Source organism: Lethenteron reissneri, chromosome 45 (assembly GCF_015708825.2).
Source record: "Lethenteron reissneri isolate LAM-NWPU_2019-01 chromosome 45, ASM1570882v1, whole genome shotgun sequence".
Lineage (NCBI taxonomy): Eukaryota > Metazoa > Chordata > Hyperoartia > Petromyzontiformes > Petromyzontidae > Lethenteron > Lethenteron reissneri.
In genome coordinates this window covers 8,775,701-8,797,445 of record NC_083823.1, presented here as the reverse complement: position 1 = coordinate 8,797,445, position 21,745 = coordinate 8,775,701, and the positions used below count along the sequence as shown (strand labels likewise).

Here is a 21,745-nt window from a genome sequence, read left to right as displayed (position 1 = left end):
AGAGGCAGCAGCAGTAGGAGGAGGAGGAGGGTAGAGAGAGAGAGGGGGGCAGGAGGAGGAGCAGCAGGAGGAGGAGGAGGCGGGTGTTGGTGGTGGAGCAGGAGGAGGAGGAGGCGTGCCCGGGCTCTGCGCATGTGCGCCCGTGCGGGTTGGGGTGAGGGTGGTGGTGGTGGTGAGACACAGCCGCGTCCCGCCATGGTGAGTGAGCCGTCCTCGTCTCTCCCTCTCACCACCCTCTCTCACCAAACTCCCTCGCCCCCTCGCTCGCCCCACCACCTCCACCACCTCCTCCTCCACCACCTCCACCACGTCCCCGGCTCCTCCGCAGTCTCCCCCCTCTCCCCTCTCCCCCGGCTCGCGATCTTCACAGCCCGCGCCGGGGTCCGTCGGCCCGGGGGCCCTGGGGGCCCTGGCGGCCCTGGGGGCCCTGGGGGCCCCGGCTTCTCGGGCAGGGGGTCGTGGTGGTGGTGGTCCTGCTGTTGATGTGGGTGGATGTTGTCGATGGTGGAGGTTTGGTAGCGATGGGGGTCGCGGCAGCCGACGGCGCGGGGTGGGCGAGGGGCCCTCTCGTTGTGGCGAGCGCCGCGGCCTCTGGGGGGACGTGCAGGGCACAGGGGCTCGTGGTGGTGGTGGTGGACGTGGCGTTGATGTTGGGCGATGGTGACGTTGTTGTTGATGGTCGTGGTTGGTCAGGGTGATGGTGGTGTGTGTGTGTGTAGTCAGAGGCTGTCACTGTGACGCCGAGTGGGGAGGCTGGGCCACTTCGTTGGCAGGCCCGTGGAGACGGACTCGTGTTGTTGTTGATGTTGTTTGTGGTGATGTGGTGACGATGTTGGCGATGTTAGTTGTTGATGGCCATCAAGGTGTTGACGCGTAGCGACGGGCTGTCACTGCTGCCCGACTAGTGCGCCGTGCTAGGCCCCCATTGCTGTGTCTGGCCGCAGGGACACGGCAATCTTGGACGGCGGTGTTGGTGTTGTTGGTGTCATCAGCCATGGCCGTGTTGGGTGGTTGTTGTTGTTGATGTGCTGCCCCGACTGTCTTTGATGTGTGTCCGTGTCCATATGATGGTCGTCATCGCTCGTGTGTATAGCGTGGACTGTCAACACATTGACGAGTGTATGAGGCTGGCCGGAATATGGCAGGCCCAATGGTCGGGGTCACCGTGATTGTTAGTGATGTACATTTGTTGTTGTTGATGTTGGTGATTGTTGTTGTGGTAGTAGTTGACGGTGGATAGAGAGTCGAGGCTGGTCTTGCTGTGGCCTAGCTCAGTGTTTGTTATCGTGAGAGGCTGGGAGAGCGGAGTCAGGACCAGACCCCAAACACTTGGGTCAGGGGTCAAACGTTGGCTCCTTCACACTGCAGTCAGAGGTCAAGGATGTACCCTAATGGCTTGCTCAGATATGCTCCATAAACACTGGGTTCAGGGTTCAAAGGATATCCTAAACATTGGGGGTCAAACTGATTGCCTAAATAAAGGGGTCACAGGCAAACCATGAACACTGCGACCAGGGTTCAATTCTGACCCCAGACACTACCATCAGGGGTCAAGGGTGACTCAACACCAGGGTCAAGCATATCGACTGCACCCTGTATCAGGTCAGAGGTCACGCCTGGGCCCTGACCCTGTTCTTGGGCCACGGTTCAGATTCCGGACGTCCTCGTAGGTCAGCCCAGCAGTTGCGTGTTTGAGGGCTCCACGCTGGGCCTGCCACTTGAGTCTCTTACTAGCACTTGCAGATTAATTTCCCCGAACGCTTACATGAATTGTCATTTAAGTCATATAATCCAGTCTTTTTAAAACCTCCTTTGTAAAGTCTTGTTTATACTGTATCATTTGTACTGTCTCATTTGTACTGTAACTTGTGTTCTGTCTCCATTGTATCACCTACCTGGTATATTCTGTCACGTTTCGCCCTTCTATGCACAGCATTAACAGATAATTTGCATAAACAGTAAATCATTATTCTTACATACATAATTCTATGCGTGTATCACGAGTGTAAGAATACATTTCAGTGATATTACATGCCAACTTCATGTGTGTGTTTCACTCAGAATCTGCCCCTTCCGTTAAGTTAACTCGCAGTAAGATTAAGTTCCCTCCAGATTTCGAACCCCACTGAATGAGCCCAAATGCCCATCGATACTGCTCCCCTCCCCTGACGCCGGGTAGCTTGACTCAATCTCGGAGGATGCCCTTCATCTCCGCCGTCTAATTTCTGCTGGAAGTATCGAGGCCTCATCCACATCCAAACATATGTGCAGAGGAACTGAGCAGCGCTTTCAGCCTTCACTGTAGATGCCCCCAGAGGAGCCATCGGCCAAATAATCCACCTGTCCTGAACTTGTCATGGCATAGAGGGCCCTGTGAGTGTGTTTGGCTAGAGATGGAGTGATGTGGTACAAGAGGATGTGGAGCTGAGTGGACTTAACGATGACTGGGACCAGCAGTGTCAAAATTGGTCTCTGTAGAGGAGGCTGGTGAAGGACGCTACTAGGCAGCTGGAGGCAGTCGCCCTCCAGCAACATGGGAGGGCAGAGGAGCAACGCTCACAACAACGAGCGGAGCGTCGGGTGGATAAAACACAGCAAGTTGGCACAGTAGGGGGAACAGGTGGTGCATCGGTCACTCATCTCTCAGTCGACCCATGGCACCTGGGTCTGTCCAGTGACCTGCCAACGGGCGTATGACACTTAACGTGGCTTTAACGTGCACATAGCCTGGCACAAGCGCCGTGGTGACGTCACCGCCACTTAGTGACGAATGGCGGTTGTTGTCGGGAGTGGTAGGGTTAAAGGGTTAGCGCAGTGCGCTATGAACCCGGCAACCGGAGTTCAATTCCCGTTCACGACCAATAATGGTGGCGAATACCTTAACCAGTTCTGGACTTACACCTCGGTCGACTCGGCCTTAATTGAGTACCGAGTGCGGGATGTAAACATCGGCACCCGGGAAGACAAAGGCGGCAAGTGCGGGCCTTGATAGGTGCTCACTAACAACACTGAACCTAAGTCTTTTAAAGGCTTTACGGGGGATTTTTGTTTTTGTGATGTCCTGTGACTTGCTGGAAAGCCTTTGCCATCCCAGTTGGCATCAAAGGTCACCCAGCCTGGCTCAAGTGTCGTCGTGATATCGCTGCAAGTTGATAATGAACGGTGGTTTTTGTGCCGTGTGCACGCGGGAGGATACTGGCACGTTGGCCTTAGTTTTTTTTGTCTTCGTGCGCTTTCTTCCCCATCCTTCCAGAGATTCAAAAAATGATATTCTTCTGAACCTGTTTCTCCTACCATCCATTGCTAACCCCATCAGATATTGATGTTGTTACTGCCAGCAAATCGGGTATTTGCTCCTTAGAAAAGTGTATTCTCTGCATGCTTACACACTGACAACAGGTGCATATTTCCACGCGTACCTTGCTGCCCTTAAACGATAACCAGTCACTGCGGGGGTTAAACCGAAGGGTGCCATCAGCAGGGCTTTAATATTTCATTCTGCACGGCGCCTCTAAGTGGAGCTGGGAACGCTCAATGCTTTGATTCAGGTATTTTAATCAATAAAATTGTGCCTTATTTAGTAATAAACTTACAGGCCGTGAGCGACCCCCGCTTGAGCCCGCCCGTGTCGGCTGGCCGAGGGATTGAGCCGGTGTCATTGTACAGCTCGGCGAAGAGCACGGCCATATATATACACACTCGCCGAGTACAGTGCAAGGCAAGCATGTGAGGCATGCTTGCCAGACCCAGGCGGCATGGCACGGCACAGCACGGCGCTGCCACGGCGGGCACAGAGGACAACTCGGTGTGAGCGGCGGCGCCGAAATATCACGGCCGCTCTTCTCTATATCGCTTTACACCGATTGAGTGGGGGCGGCACAGGATTAACCAGATCTGAGAAGGGATGGGAAATTTTCTCGGAAAGCGCAGGAACTCCGCAAATGCGTGCAGCAAAGGCGGCTCGGCAAGCCGGCGCCGTGAGCGAGCGGCGTCTCCCGTGCTTGGCGAGCAACGGGCGCACGACTGGGTTCCGCCAGACGCGCGCGCCGGCTCTGTCCAGGCTTGCGCGCGGGGGGCTTGGTGTTGTGGCCTGCAGGGCAGTGCTGGCGGGCGCCTGGAGCGTTTGTGGACAATGAGGTTGAAGCGGCGCAGAATGGAGGGCGCGCGTGCCCGGCTCCGGTGAACACCCGCGACCATGCACGGCCACTTCAGCCGTAGAAACACACTCTAATTTTGGCTTCACCGTGTCCTTGATGTGCCCCGCACATTTTCAACTCCCAGGACTCGGCAATGAAAATCAAAGTTGAGTGTAAGGCAGTGTTTTACGACCGTGCATAGGTTTTGGCAGACGCGCTGCACGGCTCTCCGGTGCGTTGTCGTGCTGCGTCGTGAGCGGTTCGATGTCTGACTTCTCGCTGCACGTGCTGGGAGCTTCTCCAAGAAAAAGAGCGAAACGTCAGACATCATGCCGAACAACACGTGGTGCAACCTGGAAACACGTCGGAGAGAACGACATCATTATTATTATTCTTACGGGGCTGTCAGAGGTTTTCTTCCTCCTGCCTGACGGAGGCGTCACATTTTCCTACAAAACTGACACTCTAGACCTAATGTCGCCGGCAGCTGAATCGGCATCTAAGGCGCAAACCGAACACCGCCATGTAACGAGCAAGCGAAGAAGGAGCAGCTAGAGGTGCTCGTCGCTTTTGCAACGATCTCTCACAACCGCCGTGCGTGCCACTCTCTTAAGAGAGACCCCTCGCAGTGCTCTACTCTGAGCACGTGGCACGACGGCGCCACCGCTGCTACCCTTTCTCTGCTACGATACGCGCGGCACTCAACTTCAGCCGGAACAGCTGGAATGCTGTTCCGGGAATGATTTTGGCATGCCAGATACCCGTCTCTCCCTTATTTTGTCAAAAACCTGTTCATAGGATTCTCTAGGCACGATAGAGGAGTGCTCTGGATAGGGGGTGCGCCTTGCGCTCACGTGTTAGTTCTCGTGCCTTACGTCGGTAATCCCCACTCCGAAACCAGCCCAGCAGCTCTCAAGGAAAATGTCTTGTGATAAATTAAGCCGCATGAGTGTCCAGCAAAGAAAGGGCCATTCTAAAAATATTCCCAGGCTTCGAACAAATTCACCTGCTCCCTCACACCCTCCCTCCCCGCCTCCCTCCGTCATTTGATGAATTGTGACGATTTATGGTCTTCAATCATTTTAATGATCGATAATTAACGTCTACGAAAAGGTCGGATTATTTCCTGCCGCTCAAATGAGCATCGAGACGTTGCTCATCCCCTGTTTTTGCAGCGCCTTAATCCAGTGGTAGAAATTCCACATCTCTTTGGCAGGGGTGAGGCTCTCTGTTAGGATAAGCCATTGCCACTTCCACACAAAGCGGTAACTATTTTATGGACCCCGGAGGGATGATGGGCCGAGTCCACCCCTAACCAGGATTTGAAGTCGTAACCTTTCGATTGCGAGCCGCTCGCGCTACTGCTGAGCCACCAGGCTGGATCGCATTATCGTGCAACATTATGTAATCTGCATGAATTGTAAATAATTTATTCTTCCACGCAGAATTCAACGTGTGTACCGTGAGCATGAGAATCGGTTTCCATCGGCAATCCGATTAATCGTTCCACACCTAATATTTAGCACACCAAGAGCACTCCCTGATTCAGGTGTAAGTTCTATGTGTAAGAAAAAAGGCAGCACTTTGTTGATTTCACGGTGGTGCATGCCACTCGTGGTTCGAGATGGCACAAGCCCTGGACACAGCGACCGGAGCGGGCGGACATGTAGACACAGGGGCATCCAGGGTGGAAACGTGGACACGGAGAAGCAAACTGGACTTGTGGACTTGGGGACAAGAGTGGTGGACATGTGTACACAGATATGATTATTATTATTCTTGTTTACCCAGCAAAGTATCACTGAGTGAACACGTTTTTTCAGGAGGGTCCTGCCAAGTTTTCTCAGTTGGGGGGAGGGTGGGGGTGGTGAAGTTCCTGCGGTGTGATCCCAATTGACTCATTTGCAGGTAGCCCTTCAGCATTGGGATGTTTGACCGATACCAGTTGCATTCTACGTGGGTTTTTTTAGCTGTGGCAGGAGGAAACCCATGCAGAACACGGAGGAGAGAGTACATAGAAACTCCACACAGAGAGGCACCCAAGTCAGGAATCGAACCCAGGCCCTTGCTGTCAGGCACGAGTGTTGATGCTGCGCCACCCTTTTGCCCAGTTGACACTGAGACAGGCGGGATGGATATGCGGGCTGGGTGGTGGATGGCAGAGGGCATGACCCGGACAGTGATCTCGACGCATTTATCACTTCCTTGGTCGTTAACAGTACGAGCAAGTTGACGTCGCATTGTCAGCCGATGGCTGCGCGGTACAATTTGGACTCGTGTAGCGTCGTCTACATGTGAACCACATCGCAAGACGCTGTACAAAGAGGGAACTTTCCCGTCTGTTATTTTGAGGAGGGGGGGGGGGGGTATTCAGAGGTTGGAAGGCGACAGAGCGCGGAGAGTTTGAGTTTATTTGTATGTTACACAGATCACGGTCCCGCTTAGACGGTTGCCCCGCTATTCTCCACTGGAGTTCCGTGCACAACAACAGGGAGAGGAGACGGCAGTACGATATTTGTTTTTCTCAAAAAGAGAGAGTCCGTGGCTGGCAGAGAAAGAGGAAGTATGAAGCTTGTCTGTAAACAACTTCTGCACACACAGAGGAAGGGTGATTTCTATGTGCCGTTTTTAAGAGTCAGTGAGAGCTGGGATGTCCAATTATATGAGCAAACGATTACTCCACTGATTATATCGGGTCCATTACTCAACTCATCGGACAACAGGAAAATGTTAAACAAAAAAGTCTCATCTGTTCCCAAGTGTGCTGCTGGACAGAAGACGATGGGGCTGGGTTTGGTGACGTCATCGGCATCATCGGCCACGTCACGCTTGGAGTGGCTTGCAGGGGTTTTCTCGGGCGGACACCAATTATTACCCCAACACAAAGACAAAGAACCCCCATATAGCCTGTAACAGGTTATTGGGGCAAGTGCTGTTAGCGAGCACCTATGAAGGCTGGAAACGGCACACGAGGGGGTGGGTGGCCAGCACCACGCCCGGCCGCCTTTGTCTCCCCAGCGGCGATGTATACACACCGCACCAGCTGCTCATTTGAGGCTGAGTCGACCTAGGGAATGCCCAGGACCGGTTCAGATAATCGTCACCGGTGGTGGCCATGAGCGGGAATCGAACTCGGGTCGCCGGGTTCATAGCACAGCGTAGCGCTAATCAATACACCACCGCTCCTCAACATACACGCACGCACACACAAAAAAAGAGTCTGATATGACGTTCGTTCAGTGGATTCGTCGACTGAACTGTACTCATGGTGCCAGCCGAGCTGTAGAGAGGATGTAGACGCAGGGGAGCTGCAGCGAGCTGCTGCAGGGCTGCTGCAGGATGGAGCTCCAGCAGGTAGCTGCTGCAGGGAGCTGCAGCAGGGAGCTGCTGCAGAGTGGAGCTGCTGCAGGGAGCAGGAGCAGGGAGCTGCAGCAGGGTGGAGCTGCAGCAGGGTGGAGCTGCAGCGGGTAGCTGCTGCAGGGCTGCTGCAGGATGGAGCTCCAGCAGGTAGCTGCTGCAGGGAGCTGCAGCAGGGAGCTGCTGCAGGGTGGAGCTGCTGCAGGGAGCTGGAGCAGGGAGCTGCAGCAGGGTGGAGCTGCAGCAGGGTGGAGCTGCAGCAGGTAGCTGCTGCAGGGCTGCTGCAGGGTGGAGCTGCAGCAGGTAGCTGCAGCAGGTAGCTGCTGCAGGGAGCTGGAGCAGGGAGCTGCAGCAGGGTGGAGCTGCAGCAGGGTGGAGCCGCAGCAGGGAGCTGCTGCAGGGAGCTGCTGCAGGCAGCTGTCTGCAGCAGGGTGGAGCTGCAGGGATGGTGCCTCCTGCGGTCGCCCGTTTGAGGCCCCAGCCTGGCCTCGTAATAATTACCACCGCCTCCCGCTGCCGTGGGGCCCGTCGCCTATTAAAAATGCAGGCCCCTTCTGAATCATTTAATTTGCGAGAGGAGGAGGTGATTGAGCGGAGGAGGAGGGGGTGGTGGGTGTCTCGGTGATGAACCGGAAGACCCATGCACGCGAGCAAAAGCGCTCACGCCGCTACGAGACGCTGACTCTGGGAAATTGTTGCTCTCCGTTGACCTCTGCGGAGGGGGTAAGCATCGGTTTGCGGGAGGATCCCGTGCGACCTGCACCCCCCGAGTTTCGGTTTGCGCCATGGACAGCTTTGATTGACGAGCAATGTCCGAGGATGTCTTGGGCCTCCTCAAGGTTGACTCGGCCTTAACTACAGGTACCTCGAAGAAATATTAGGTGGTTGGTTGGTGCTGGCCACACGTGGTGGTCTTAATTGGTGGTCTTAATTGGTGGTCTTAATTGGTGCCCGCTATCAGCGCTTGCCCCAACAGTCTCGTATTGACTCTATAGGTGCTCTTTGTGTATGTACCTGCGTATGCCAACACGCTGCACAGTGCAAAGGTGCTGCATCTGCCAGTTAGTTCAGTTAACCCATGACACCTGGATCTGACGCGTCGAGCCCTCGACACGTCACGTGGCCTCAAAGTGTACCTAGCCAGGCGCAGGCACTGTGGGGACGTCACCACCACTCGGTGGCGAATGGCGACTGTTGTTGTTCAGGAACTTGGTGATGGTGGGCAGTCGTGGGTACGACTGACTGCGTGGCCCGGATACAGACATCCCCTGTTCACCCCGGGGTGCCACAGGGATGTGCCTTGTGCTCTTAACGGTATCGCACAGCTGCGTGTGGCTCGTTACGTTAATTTGTTTGCGTAAAGCTTGGCTGCACTGCGCCGAGCCCCAACAGGATCGTACACACGCAGTTGCGTGATTGCCGCTCCTGACCAAACGCAATTAAAGTGTGTGTGTGTGCGCGCGCGATCGGCTGAATCGGAATGTTGACAGGTGATGGGAGCTCACGGAGACAGTGTGCCTCCGCACGTAATTTAGATTTGATTTCAATACTGAAAACGGGTTTACGGTCAATTAAACGAGCGAGCGTAAAGACAAAACAACTGCACTCGGGGTATAAATTAAAATGTGTTCTAAACGGGAGTAATGCCCCTCGCCAAATCACCCGCAGTGTCGACCGGTCTCGTCAGATCTCAGAAGCTAAGCAGGGCTGGCCTGAGATGGTGCTTGCTTGGGTGACCACCGCACACAAACAGGCCGTCAGAGGCGGCCGCGTGACCCGGACTGACCACCGCGGTGAAGTATAACACCCACGACCCGCACAGCGCGGCGAGGCCCTCACGCGGTAGTGGATTGAGAACTCCGCGTGCGGGCAGGTCACCGTTCTCACGAGGCTGCTTCTGCGACTGCGGTGTCACCGCGGCAATTGTGGTGGTGAGTTCACTCCACGAAGTCCATGGGTTGGAGGGACACCGTGTCTGTGTGCAAACGGACGATGCGGCAGCGATGGTCGGTGTATAATTTATTGCGCAATGCTATGTGCGCGCAATGTCCCAGTGTATCGCGTTGCACTCGCAGACATCATGAGGACACTTTCCATAAACTTCTCTCCAGCTGATCACTGCACACGCGATCGGCCCAGCGCACATGGCAGACTCAGCATATTCCCATTTTCAGCTTGAATTATCGATCGGTGCTGCCACCATTCATAACCAGCGCCGTCGGGGCTTCTCAGTCTGCATGGTGCCTTTCGTTTACATTCTGGAGTATGAATGATTAATAATGCCCTTTCTTTGTTCAAGAAAGTCTCGCTGAAGTCTCACGACTCTGTTTCAGGAGGGTCCTTGATTGGGATACTTGGCCAGTTTCATTCGGAAGTGTTTGCCCTGTGGAGGAAACTGGAGTTTTCAGACAAGAGCCTGCGTATACGAGATGCTAACGCTCGCAGCTCCGCACAGATGGATTCAGGAAGCCATTGCTGTACTGCCATCTGCTGGTGTGGATTTGGGTTGCGAGGTGGTCACTTCATGTCGAGTTGGGTTATGGACAGCCTGCCATTCCATTCGGAGCCAGCTCCATCCTGCTTAGCTCTTGTCGTCCGGCAAGTACGAGCACATCGTTAACCGGCTCCGGAGTCGTGTTTACGATTACAGCAGAGGCGGTGACCCAGGGGACGGACCCCCCGCGACCCTGTCCCCCCTGCCGGCGATGCTGACTGCGTGCCGTGTGGCGTGCGCGCGCCGCGTGCAGTACAAGCTCAAGTCGACTCAGAAGGAGAAAGTGCGTCAGTTCATGGCGTTCACGCAAACGAGTGAAAAAACGGCCATCGCCTGCCTCGCGCACAACGACTGGAAGCTGGAGCTGGCCATCGACAACTACTTCCAGAACCCCGACGTCTACTACAAGGACAGCGTCAAGAGCTCCGTGGACAGGAAGCGACTGGAGCAGCTCTACAACCGCTACAAAGGTACCGGCGCCGCCGAGGCCTGGCGGACGGCGGGCAGGATTCTTGTCCTTCCCCCGCGCCTCTGACGAACGCGGCCGGCTACGTACGGTGCGAGAGAGGTTCAACGTACACGGACAATTCGACGTAGAGCGGTCGGCCACTCGCCGATTTATCCCAGGAACTCCCTCCTTGTCGCTCGCCCACATCGATACTGCCATGTCTCGTGTCCCCGTCCGCTTCACTCGCCGATTCCTCCACTCGTGCCGAGGACTCGGTCTACGAGACCATTTCATCTCCTCATCCGTACGGTGTTCCGCTACCGCCACCATGTTGCATAAGTCTATTTTCTGCTTCTTTTCTCGCACTGCTCCACCTTGGAACTCACTCTCATCACCTCTCTTTCCCCAAGTTCTTATAATAACATTGCTCAATAAAAATAAAAAAACCTATTCACACTGATCTATCACAAATGTAAAAAGTGCTCTTTGTAGCTGGCAACTTGACGATATGGGCCTTTGGACCTGTGCTCATTAACCGCAATACCGACTATAATCATCACCCAGGATTGTCTGTCCTTAACACTCGTGACGTCACTCCCACATCGACCAGCCCACCTCATTAATAATCATGAGCAGGTGACGTCCTCCAAATGGACACCCCCCCCCCCCACCATTATTATTACCTACTATAATGAGCCAAGAATGTCTGTGTGCAACGCTCGTGACGTCACTCCACGTCGACCAGCCCCCCTCATTAATAATCATGAACAGGTTACGTCCTCCACATGAACCTGCCTCTTATTCATAATAATTAGCGGGTGACGTCACTCCACATGGGGGGCCGAGGCGCCTCCTCCCCCCCTCAGCGTCAACTTACCACCCTCACTACAAAGGCAGTTGAGACATCGAAGTACAAAGGAAGTCATGATGAACAAGGGATTATAACCTTTAAATAAAATAAGTCTGTGTCACCGTGCCCTGACAAATCGAATGGATGCAATGAATATCGCGTCGCGATCTGATTTTCGCTTGCAAGTTTCAGATTTACTGCAATACACCCGTCCTTGGACGGGCAAAAGCCTCGTTAAATATATTTGTCGGCGTGGCTCAATCTCACTGCCGCACCACGGCCAGCAGTTAGAGGGGGGGGGGGACGATGAGACGGGTAGAGAGAGAAATTCTCTAAATTGGCTCGTGCAGAAAAAAAAAATGGCCTGTGTAGAGTTGTGACCTTTGAACCGGCGGCTTAGAAGCGCCATGAATCACTGCCGGTGTTTGAAGTGCAGAGGGGCTCGGCGCTGCCGTCGTACGGGGGAGTGTTTTTAGCGAAACATCTGTTCCCATTTGGGGCCGTTTAAGAGTATACAGGAAAGGGGGCAATACTTATTTGTTTAAGTGCTCGGCCCCTGATGGAGCGGCTCGCGCAGCGTAGGTCGAGGTCTCGGCTGCGCTTGCCGCTCGCGCACCGCGCAGATGGCGCTGCGGAGAAGGCGTGTGCCCGTGTGGCGGCGAGTCACGGGTTAAAACGTTACTTTCTCTCGCTCATGATCCCTGCATTGTATTGTGTGCGTTAGAGAATCGATTATTTACAATCTGTGAAGATAAAATGCTAATCATATGCTGATGTTTAAATTCGGCGAGCGAAGCGGACAAACACAAACAAGACCACGGTGACTTCCTGTTAAGAGGAGCATTGAGGCGACGCGCTGATCTCACGTTTACACTCCTTCGTCAGTGCTGGAAATTCCCCATTTGCAAGGCAGGCGGACGAATCTATCCACGGGACAACCACTGTTAATTCCCCCTCAAAACAGTGCTCATATTTTCGACCCCGGAGGGATAATTGGCTGGGTCAACCCCCTCCCCCCAACCGGAAGTTGAACTCGCAACACTCTGATTGCGAGTTGCTCGCTCCACCGCCGTGCCACCTGGCCGGTACAAACGAGACAACGGACAATGCTCATGAGACGGTAAAACCAAAACAAAAAGCAATAATTTAAGAATCACCACCTGGTTCCAAAAGCCACCAGCACGTGACCGCATGCGCAATTCCTCCAAGTGCCACGAGTGCCACCCCTCCCTCCCTCCCCTCCCCTCCCTCCCTCCCTCCCTCCCTCCTCTCCCTCCCTCCCTCCCTACCTACCTACCTCCCTCCCCTCCCGCAGACCCGACGGACGAGGAGAAGATCGGCATCGATGGCGTGCAGCAGTTCTGCGAGGACCTGCGCCTGGACCCGGCGAGCATCAGCGTCCTCGTGGTGGCGTGGAAGCTGCGAGCGGCCACGCAGTGCGAGTTCTCCAAGAAGGAATTCCTCGAGGGCATGACAGAGCTCGGGTGAGACGTTCGCCCCGGGGCGTCCCGTAGCCGCGCGCGGGGAGGTCGGGCCCGTCGACGGGGGATGGGGGGCCCCGACGCGCGGGGTGACGCGCGTGGGGGTGTGGTCTCGGTGGGGACGAGTGCAGGTGCGACAGCGCGGAGAAGCTGAAAGCGCTGCTGCCGCGGCTGGAGCAGGAGCTTCGAGACCAGGTCCGGTTCAAGGATTTCTATCAGTTCACCTTCAACTTCGCCAAGAACCCCGGGCAGAAGAGCCTCGGTGAGACTCGCGCGCGGCGACGGGTCAGCTCTGTCGACGATCGCTTTAAGGTCGTGCCGAGGTTATCCTTTGTGCTATTACGATGCTTTTTTACCGTGGAAAGTATCACCGAGTCCCATGACCATTTCGGGAGGGTGCTGCCAAGTTTGTGCAACAGGGGATGCAAATGATTGCTTTGCAAAATTGCGGTTGAGTAATTTGCGGTGTAATTGTTTTCGAATTTGGACCATGACGCCACCATGCAATGACCTCATGGGATATTCAACGTCGACTGTGAAGCAAATTGCGTGTTTTTGTACGGGTAAACGCACCCGGTAGCCTTGGTCAGGGCAGCCGCTGGATTTGAGACGTGAACCCCTGCGCCGGGCGGTGAGCGTGCAACCTGCTCGCTGTCACGTGGCGAGGCCAGGAGTCCGATTCACTGAACCTCGATACGGACTGGGGAGGCCCTCATCCAGCAGTGGATTGACAGGAGAGATGCACACTTACACGTGCACCCCAGCACTGTGACAAGGAGACGAGTTTTTGACACCGGTCAAGTCACCAGAGAGACACCGGAGGGAGCCTCGTTTGCGCTGCCTGGCAGTCTGGCTGCTGTGCGTTGCACCGTCACTGCCACTACCGGTGGCCACCGCCGCTGAGCTCACTCACTCATGTGGTGATGCTTGGAGAGCCCACGCAATCAAAACAAGGCTCCATCTCGTGGCAGACGGCACGCATCGCACCGTGCACAGGAACCGAGTTAATTAAGGTGGCGGGGTGCTGGCGCAGTGGTGACAACTGGTGCCTCGCAGCAAATGTCCGTGGGTTCGATTCCTAACTCGGGTGGCTTTTTTTCATGGAGTTTGAATGTTCTCTCGCTGTTCTGCATTGGTTTACTCTAGCTCCTCCGATTTCCTCCCATAGTAATAAAGAACCCCACAGAATTTAACTGGTAATGGCAAAATATCCCAGTGCTAGAAAATTACCTGCAAAAGACTGGATTGGGATTACACGAGCAACATCGCCCCCCCCCCCCCCCCCTTACTCAAAAACATGGTAGGATCCTTCTGAATGAGTCTCAAGACTCTTTCCTGGGTAAACAAACGTAATAGTAATACTACACGTGACGCTGTCGCGAGATTGTGCGCACGTGGAATGCCCTTCCCCCGTGGTATCTACGCGCCAACCCGCTGGGCAGCGACGCCATCGCGCGGGATTATCGGAGCTGCCTCGCGTCCGGCACGGCGCAGGCTGTCCTGGCGGCATCGAGTGGCCGTGTTGTTACCGACTAAAAATAAATGTTACAGCCGTTGTGGTGTCAATAGGCCTCGGCAAGGTAAGGTAATTTACCCTTTTTACCGGGTAAAAGGGTAAAGGTAAAGGTGTCGACATGCCAAGGGGTAAGGTAAAGGGTAGGGTAAAAGTAGCTCGGAAGAATTACCCGGTAGGGTAAAGGTAGCGCGAAATATTACCCGGTAAATACGGTACCTTGTTTACCGCTAAAATCTCCGTGGCGCAGTCCGTGGCCTCCATTTAATAAGTAATATAAAAAAAAAAATTTTAAACACGCTTTTATTAAATGTACTAGTAGTGGCAGAACTCCACAACTCCAGGAAGTGGCCCCGAAGCTTGCCATAACGTAAGGGACCGTGGCCAATTACAGCCAACGTCAGTTGAGCGTGGACAATTAGATCCAAGCCGAAACATAACATATTACAAAGATTGTTAAAAAAAAAATTATGATAGAATATAGTATTGTCATCAGTATGCCATAAGTATACCAAGTGTGCAGTCGATAGCACATTAGGAAGTAGGTTAAAATTGAGTTACAAGATTTGAGGATACGACAATGACAACAACAACAATGACAACAACAACGACGACAACAAGCGTGTAAAATTGGAATCATCGAGAGTATTCTATATGAATAAAGTGCTCTACCTTATAGCATTTACTGTTATAAACCTTTTTCATGTGTAGTTGCCTAGTAATTACCCTGTAATCGGGTAATTTGTATGGGTAAGGGTAAAAGGTAGGGTAAAGGTAGGCTCGTTGTTTTTACCTTTTAACTTTTACCTTACCTTGCCGAGGCCTAGGTGTCAACATGATTTAGATTGAAAGCCCTAATGCAATTGTGATAGAGCCCCCTGGCAGCGAACCACGATAGCACTGCAACACTGAAGGAGGAGGATTCCATTTCTTAATTAATTGTCCGTTTTTGTGAAATTGTTTTACCTCGAAGCCAGCTCAGAGTGACTCGCGTCTGTGCTTGCATGCGTGTGTAAAGATGTGGAGTCGTGGTGTAGTGGTTAGCGCGCTGCGCTATGAACCCGGTAACCCAAGTTTGATACCTGCTCACGGCCAACACCAGTGACGATTATCTGAAACGGTCATGGGCCTCCGCTAGGTCGACTCAGTCTTAAGGAGTACCTGGTGTATAAACATCACCACTGGGGAGACAAAGGCGGCCGGGCGTGGTGTTGGTCACCCACCTTCATAGGTGCTCGCTAACAGCACCTGCCCTAACAGTCTGTTAAGGCTATACGGGAAACATTTGTCTTTGTGTAAAGTGGCAACGTAGTGGTTGGCGTGCTGTACTTCAAACTCGGTTCAAACTCGGTTCAACTGCTGTGCTGATTATTTAAATTACTGGCCCACCCCTAGGTCGACTTAGCCTGAAATCAGAATCTGGTGCAGTGTGTAAATATCAGCGTGAGGGAAACAAAGGCGGCCGGGCACGGTGCTTGCCAACACCACCCCCTCATGCACCGTGACATCTTCCATGGATGCTCACTAATGCCATTCTTTCCGACAGTCTATGTAAGCTGTCAACCCGTGATCAGTGCCCTACCTTATTGCAGACCAATTCAGACCTTATTGGTCACCCCGTGCCCCTTATACATCTCAACGTTCATCCTACAAAGTCCCATCGCAAGGGACAAACACAAGCAAATAGACAACATTTGTGTGGCCCGTATAGAAACGTCTGTACGCAGTATGGACCTGAACTCAATTTCCCTGTACAAGAATACGGGGCGAACCGTGTGGGTTGACAGCTATGAAGCTATGTGCGGGATCTCTGTCTTTGTATGCGCGTGTGTGCGTGTTCCGTACAGATCTCGACATGGCGATCGCGTACTGGAATTTAATACTCGCCGGCAAGTTCAAATTTCTAGACTTGTGGAACAAATTTTTGCTAGTAAGTATATTTATATATATATCTAAGTACGTACTTTGTTGTTGCTGTGTGCTCTCTGGTATAAACACGTTTGGTGTGACGTCACGATACAGGGCCTCTCTTCAGATCTCTCATAGGGGGGGAGCGCAGCCATTTGTGGAGAAGTCCCATTGGAGAAGTCGTGCAGTACACAGACTTGCACAACAGGGGGAGTGTAATGCCGTGCAATGTTACACACCAGACGGTATTCTACCCTTTGTGTGTGGCAATACCTTCAGGAGCTAAATGCCAATGTTGCCTGTTGTGCGTGAACGCTGCGCAATGTTGCGCAACTCCGTTAGCAACGCGCACGCGGACACCTTTGCGCGTGCTCGATTTGTAAGCGACGCACTTCACGACGCACTCGCGGACTGTGTTGCAATCGTGATGTGGCCGCGGGCGGAGATAACCAAGGGGTGGAGGGGGGGGGTCCTCGGCTGCCGTGAAGGGGGTGGCCAGACAAGTCCTTGTAATGCAACAAACTCGACCAAACGCGGACGAAGCCGTTCCCCTGGTGATATGTTTGACGGTGATTTGAATAGAAATTCGGTCGCGCAGCAAATTGCCTGGGGCGTGCGGACGCACCCATGGGCCCTACCAGGAGTTAATTTCTCACCGGATATTTTACGGCCAGACGAGAGAGACTTGAGGGGGTGGCATGTGTGGAGCGGCAGCCACGGCCAGACGTGGCGTCCTGGGTCGTCGACCCGCACAGGCCCGGCCAGAACTAATTAAACCCTGGGCCGCACAAACGTTGAGCGAGCACCACGCGCAGCTCCGAGAGGGCCCCCTCCCCCCGGCCAGGGTGGGGGACTGGCGACCGTTGAGCGATGCGTGCGGACACCGTGCCCCGCAGGAACATCACAAGCGCGCCATCTCACGGGACACGTGGAACCTGCTGCTTGACTTCAGCAACATGATCGCAGACGACATGTCCAACTACGACGAGGAAGGTGGGCCCAGCGCTAGAGCCCCATCACCTGCCAATGACTCGATTAGGATTGCACCGAGCCTCATCGCCCCCCCCCCGCCTACTCGGAAACTCGGCGTGACCCTCCTGAAAGAGCCTTGAGACTCGTGCTGTGCTGGATAAACAAGCGTGATAAATAATAATTTCAGTGTATGAAGGCGTCTAAATGCAAGCGTATCTCAAGACCTAGTCAAACGGCACGCACGTACGGACACTCCCAGATCGCACTTGCGCAGGGATGTATGCACACGGAGGAGAACGATCGCCATTTAGCCTGTAGACCGTTGGTGCAAGTCTTGTTCGAGAGTACTAGGGGAGGCGCACGATAGGTTCAGATGTCACTTGCGACTGATGTTAGCCCTGGCCTGGGACGCAAACCCAAAGCATTAGGATCATATTTCAGTGCTGATCACTGCACAACCGCCCCCCCCCTCCCCCATATGCTCATCATCAACACCAGCCATTCGCCACTGAGTGACATCACTATACCTCTTGTATCAGACGGGGTGCACTTAGTGACCACGTGAAGTGTCTAAGGGTATGCTGATAAGAAGTCACAGGTCAGACCCAGGTGTCATGGGTTCAAATTTACGTCGAATAAATTTGAACCTAAAACAAAATGGGTCTGCCTGACACGACTGGCAGTGGCGCCGCCTGTGCCGACGGCTGTGCCACCTTGCAGCGTGTTTATCCGCCCATTCCTCTGCTCGTTGCGAGCATCGCTACTCGGACGTAACGCACGTGCACACACGCTACCACGAGCCAAAACCGTGACGGTGCAGCTAGTGCTGCTAATGAGGACCTCGCAGGAGGCTGCACCCCCTTTTTAGAATACGCCACGCAAGCTGAGATGTGGCCCAAAATTACTGGAACATGACCTGACCTCCGAAGCCTTCAAGCTCACACCTAACCCCGTGCACCTGTGTGTGTGTGCGTGTTTCCCTCGTGCTCTGGTGCGTCCGTGCGTGCAGGAGCCTGGCCCGTCCTCATCGACGACTTTGTAGAGTACGCGCGACCCGTGGTCTCAAAACCGCGGCGTACCATGTTTTGAGTTTTGGCGGAAAATGACAGCCCTCTTCTGGCGGAGAGTCGGATACCCGAGAGAAAGAGTGGGGGGGGGGGGGGAAGGAGAATTTGTTTTACGTCTGTTTTTAAATTACAGCACAAAACACAAAAAAAGAGAGAATTGTATTTCATAAAATATCAACAGAATTGCCAATATTGTGTGCATATGATGATAATTAAAAAACAGAGATAGTTTAGTTTCTACCAAGAGTCTAACAACGACGAGGGGGGTTGGGGCAGCGTTGGACCGAGAGTTTGCTATGAATTTGCTCATCACGCGTGGCCCCCGTGCCGGGACCGCGAGCACGAGAATCGAGCTGGGCCGGCGCCTGCGGCTCACGCGGCCGGAGGCTCCCCCAGATCACCGCTGCCGCTAGGGACGAGCAGCTCCCACACAAAAAGCTCTATCGTTTATTTCAACGCGACGTTTAAAATCGCCCGCTAATGTATCGATCGCGAGTTACTTATTTTTTTTTCCATTGATGAAATAGCCCGATATTCGAGTTTGTTTTAAAGAAATCGTCCGAGAGATAAATTATGTTACCCCGCGAGAATCGTGTTGTCGCAATCGGGTCGCCGCCTGCCTGGCGAAATCTAACGTCGCAAAGTACGAGTAAATCACGAGTCGGAAACAAACGCTTCACTGGACGTCCGGAGACTTAGGGCCACGACACCGCCCGGCGCAGTGGCGAACATCTCGTGGACGACCCTTGCCTCCGATAACGATCTTTGGAGTCGAATCCATCTTCCAGGGTCCAACTGTGAAAGCCGTACCCTCGTACGACAAAAGGCCCTCCTCCAAACGAGCGGAGACTTGCAGCTCGTTCTCCACGATACGATCAGTCGTTTAAGCTTTTGCTGCTTTTACCTGCGGTGGGATGAACTTCTCGCGAGCACGTGCAGCCGCCATCCTTTTGCTGTCCCCCTGTTTGCCACGTAAATGCGGCAGGGTCGTGGGTCGTTCTGACCCGAGCTCCCACCCACGCCGTCCACCTTCTCATTTCATCTTCCATGCTGTCGCAAGCGTCCATCCGCCCTCCTCGTCCCTGGCAGTGACACGTGTGTGCGCGCGCTCCCGCTTCGCGACATCGGCCGCACGGACCAGGCCAGACATTCGGGATTTGCTCTGTGCGTCCGCACCGTCTCGAGGGATGCGAGAACGATCGTCTCGGACTGCAGCGCGAGATGGAGCGGCTCGGCTCGGCTGAAAACCCGGGAGGGTAAACGAGACTCTGTCCCGTGGCCTCTTCGAAAGAGAGAAAGCGCAGCGATTGCAGTTGCTTACTTAGGCCGACGTCTTGTCGCCGTGGCGCAGATCCGTTGACCGTTTAATTTCAAAGCTCGTTTGAATTCCCTTGTTAAACAACAAAAGAGAAGGCGACCATTGCTGGGGCCGCCGAGAGGTTCCTGGAGGCCCGGGTAGAATGCCACGTCGGGGAAGCAGCCCCCTTGTCCGTTGGCGTGCATTAAAGAGGCCCGTTGTGGGGCCCTCTTGGGTGCGAGACCCCCCGGGGGAACGTCGCCCCATTTGCCCGCCCCACCTCCTCCAGGCTGGGCCACCCCGACGATATCAACCAACATTTAAGTGGCGGTGCTCGAGAGGGGGGTGGCAGTAATTCAATGGCCAATTCTCACCAATAGTGAAGCCTGCTGCGGTGTGCGAGACATTTACATTGGGTTGACATTGTGTGTATATACATTAACTTAACAAACAAACAAAAACTGTTCACAAAGAAATGCTTGTGGCAACAAAGATGACTGCTGCGTGAAGATGATGTACAGTTTGTGGAGTGAGATGATCGATTATGTAAATGCATCTTACGGGAGCCAAGTGTCTGGGGGCAGCACTGGCGTCGCGGGGAGCGGTGTACGACGTGCCGGCGTGGCGAGGGATTGGCGGCGCAAGGGTTTACTCTGTGCACTTTCCATTAAAGAGTGTTGCGAACCTGTGAGGAGCCATCGCTGAGCACTCGCCGGCACATCGGGGTGAGTCCGTGAGTCCGGACCAGAGATGTGTGTCCCTCGTGGGGCTGCAAGGTGCCCAGGGCATTGCAGCACAATCATGGATTCAATCCACAGATGGGATCCAGTGGTTTGCGTCTGCCTGTGGATTGAATATAATGTGCGGAGCTCTGACATTTCACACCCCTTGTTAGCGTGGTTTTCGGTACTCCTGATTTCCCTCCCGCATACCGCTCGCAAGTGTAATTGGCCAAATATCCAAACGCAGAACCATCCTGAAAACGTCTTGGAGACCTTCATTGGCAATTCAAGGGCATTATTATTGGTCCTGCAGGCCCCTATGGCAACCTGTTTGTGAATGGTAGTAACCCATCCAAGCACTGTGCAGGCTGAACTCTGCTTAACGTCCAACACCTCGCAAAGATTGGTTACATTCTGCATTGCGGGATAACGCAGTGGGCGTTGCAGCAAATCACGAGTTGCGCTGTTCCTCTATGCTGCCCTGTTCCTCTATGCTGCCCACCTTCACCAACCCCCATTGACAAACGTGCTGAAGGTCAAATAACTCGCATGACCTGCACGCCATGGGGATGACCTCATCCAGCAGTGGATTCACGGGTAGTGCACGACCTACATCACTATCGGTACCACCACAGGTTGGAAACACTTGCATTTGTTTCCGTGCGCAAGTCCATCTGATAAAAGGCACATTTTGTGAAGTTACATCGCGCTGATATTGCTTTGCCAAGACGCGGTGATGTAGTGCCACCGACGCACGGGCCGACCCCGTGGCGGTACCAATCCCAGTATTGGCTCTGACCCGTGGACTGTCAGCAGCAGCAGCAGCAGGAGGAGGAGGGCACTGAGCTGCACTTGTCGGGTTCGCTGGTGCAGCGTCGCTCTCCGTCTCGAACCACGCGGAAACGCGGCCCTGCCGTCCCTTTAACCCCCCGCCCCCCTGCCACCTGTGGGCCTGTTGCCTACAAGACATCGGAGTGAGGACTTCCCACTTGCATTCGTGCAAGGGGTAAACACCACTGAAGGCATTTCGTACGCACCGGCACTCGAGGGGGGTGGGCTTTGCGCCAGATCCGAAAGTCTTTTAATATCGTCATTTGTATTGATTTGCAATGGCAGCTTAGGTGCGATCACCGCGAACATTGCTGTCATTGTAATTGACCCCATGTCTGGCTAGCGTGGCCCAGCACTGCAAACAGATGTATTTATAGCTCCACCTCGACTTAGATTCTCGGTGGCCCAGACGCGCGGGAGGAGGCTTTGTTCACCGAGTGTACAGTCGTAAGAACGCGTCCATTGATTTTTTTTTGTAAATCCGTTCTTGTGCCCGCGGTGCAATGCGTCGCCCGCATGAGAATCGATTTAATCAAATTTACGTGAAATGTGCACAAGCTCTCGCTCACATTTGGGCTACCCATGACGAACAACAACAATAAAATGTGCACCGCCGTGTCGGAGACACATCCGAGACTCGAAATGACCGAGCGTGAAGACAAGTGAATC

At 54.0% G+C, this 21,745-nt stretch overlaps 1 protein-coding gene across 1 annotated transcript; it reads left to right on the top strand.

The window, feature by feature from the left end:
* Window positions 1-61: 61 nt before the first annotated feature.
* LOC133353803 (DCN1-like protein 1) lies at window positions 62-20,207 on the top strand. Its single transcript, XM_061570219.1, has 7 exons — window positions 62-198; window positions 10,241-10,457; window positions 12,601-12,769; window positions 12,898-13,028; window positions 16,127-16,209; window positions 17,084-17,180; window positions 18,169-20,207. The coding sequence occupies exons 1-7, from the start codon at window positions 133-135 to the stop codon at window positions 18,246-18,248; spliced, it is 843 nt and encodes a 280-aa protein (XP_061426203.1). The 5' UTR covers window positions 62-132; the 3' UTR covers window positions 18,249-20,207.
* Window positions 20,208-21,745: the final 1,538 nt, after the last annotated feature.

Bases quoted from the DNA above. Each gene is read 5' to 3' on its own strand.
- LOC133353803 (XM_061570219.1), top strand. From the start codon at position 133: ATGTGCGCCCGTGCGGGTTGGGGTGAGGGTGGTGGTGGTGGTGAGACA. The intron at 199-10,240 runs GTGAGTGAGCCG...CGCCGCGTGCAG, and splicing joins CACAGCCGCGTCCCGCCATG to TACAAGCTCAAGTCGACTCA. The intron at 12,770-12,897 runs GTGAGACGTTCG...GGACGAGTGCAG, and splicing joins GAGGGCATGACAGAGCTCGG to GTGCGACAGCGCGGAGAAGC.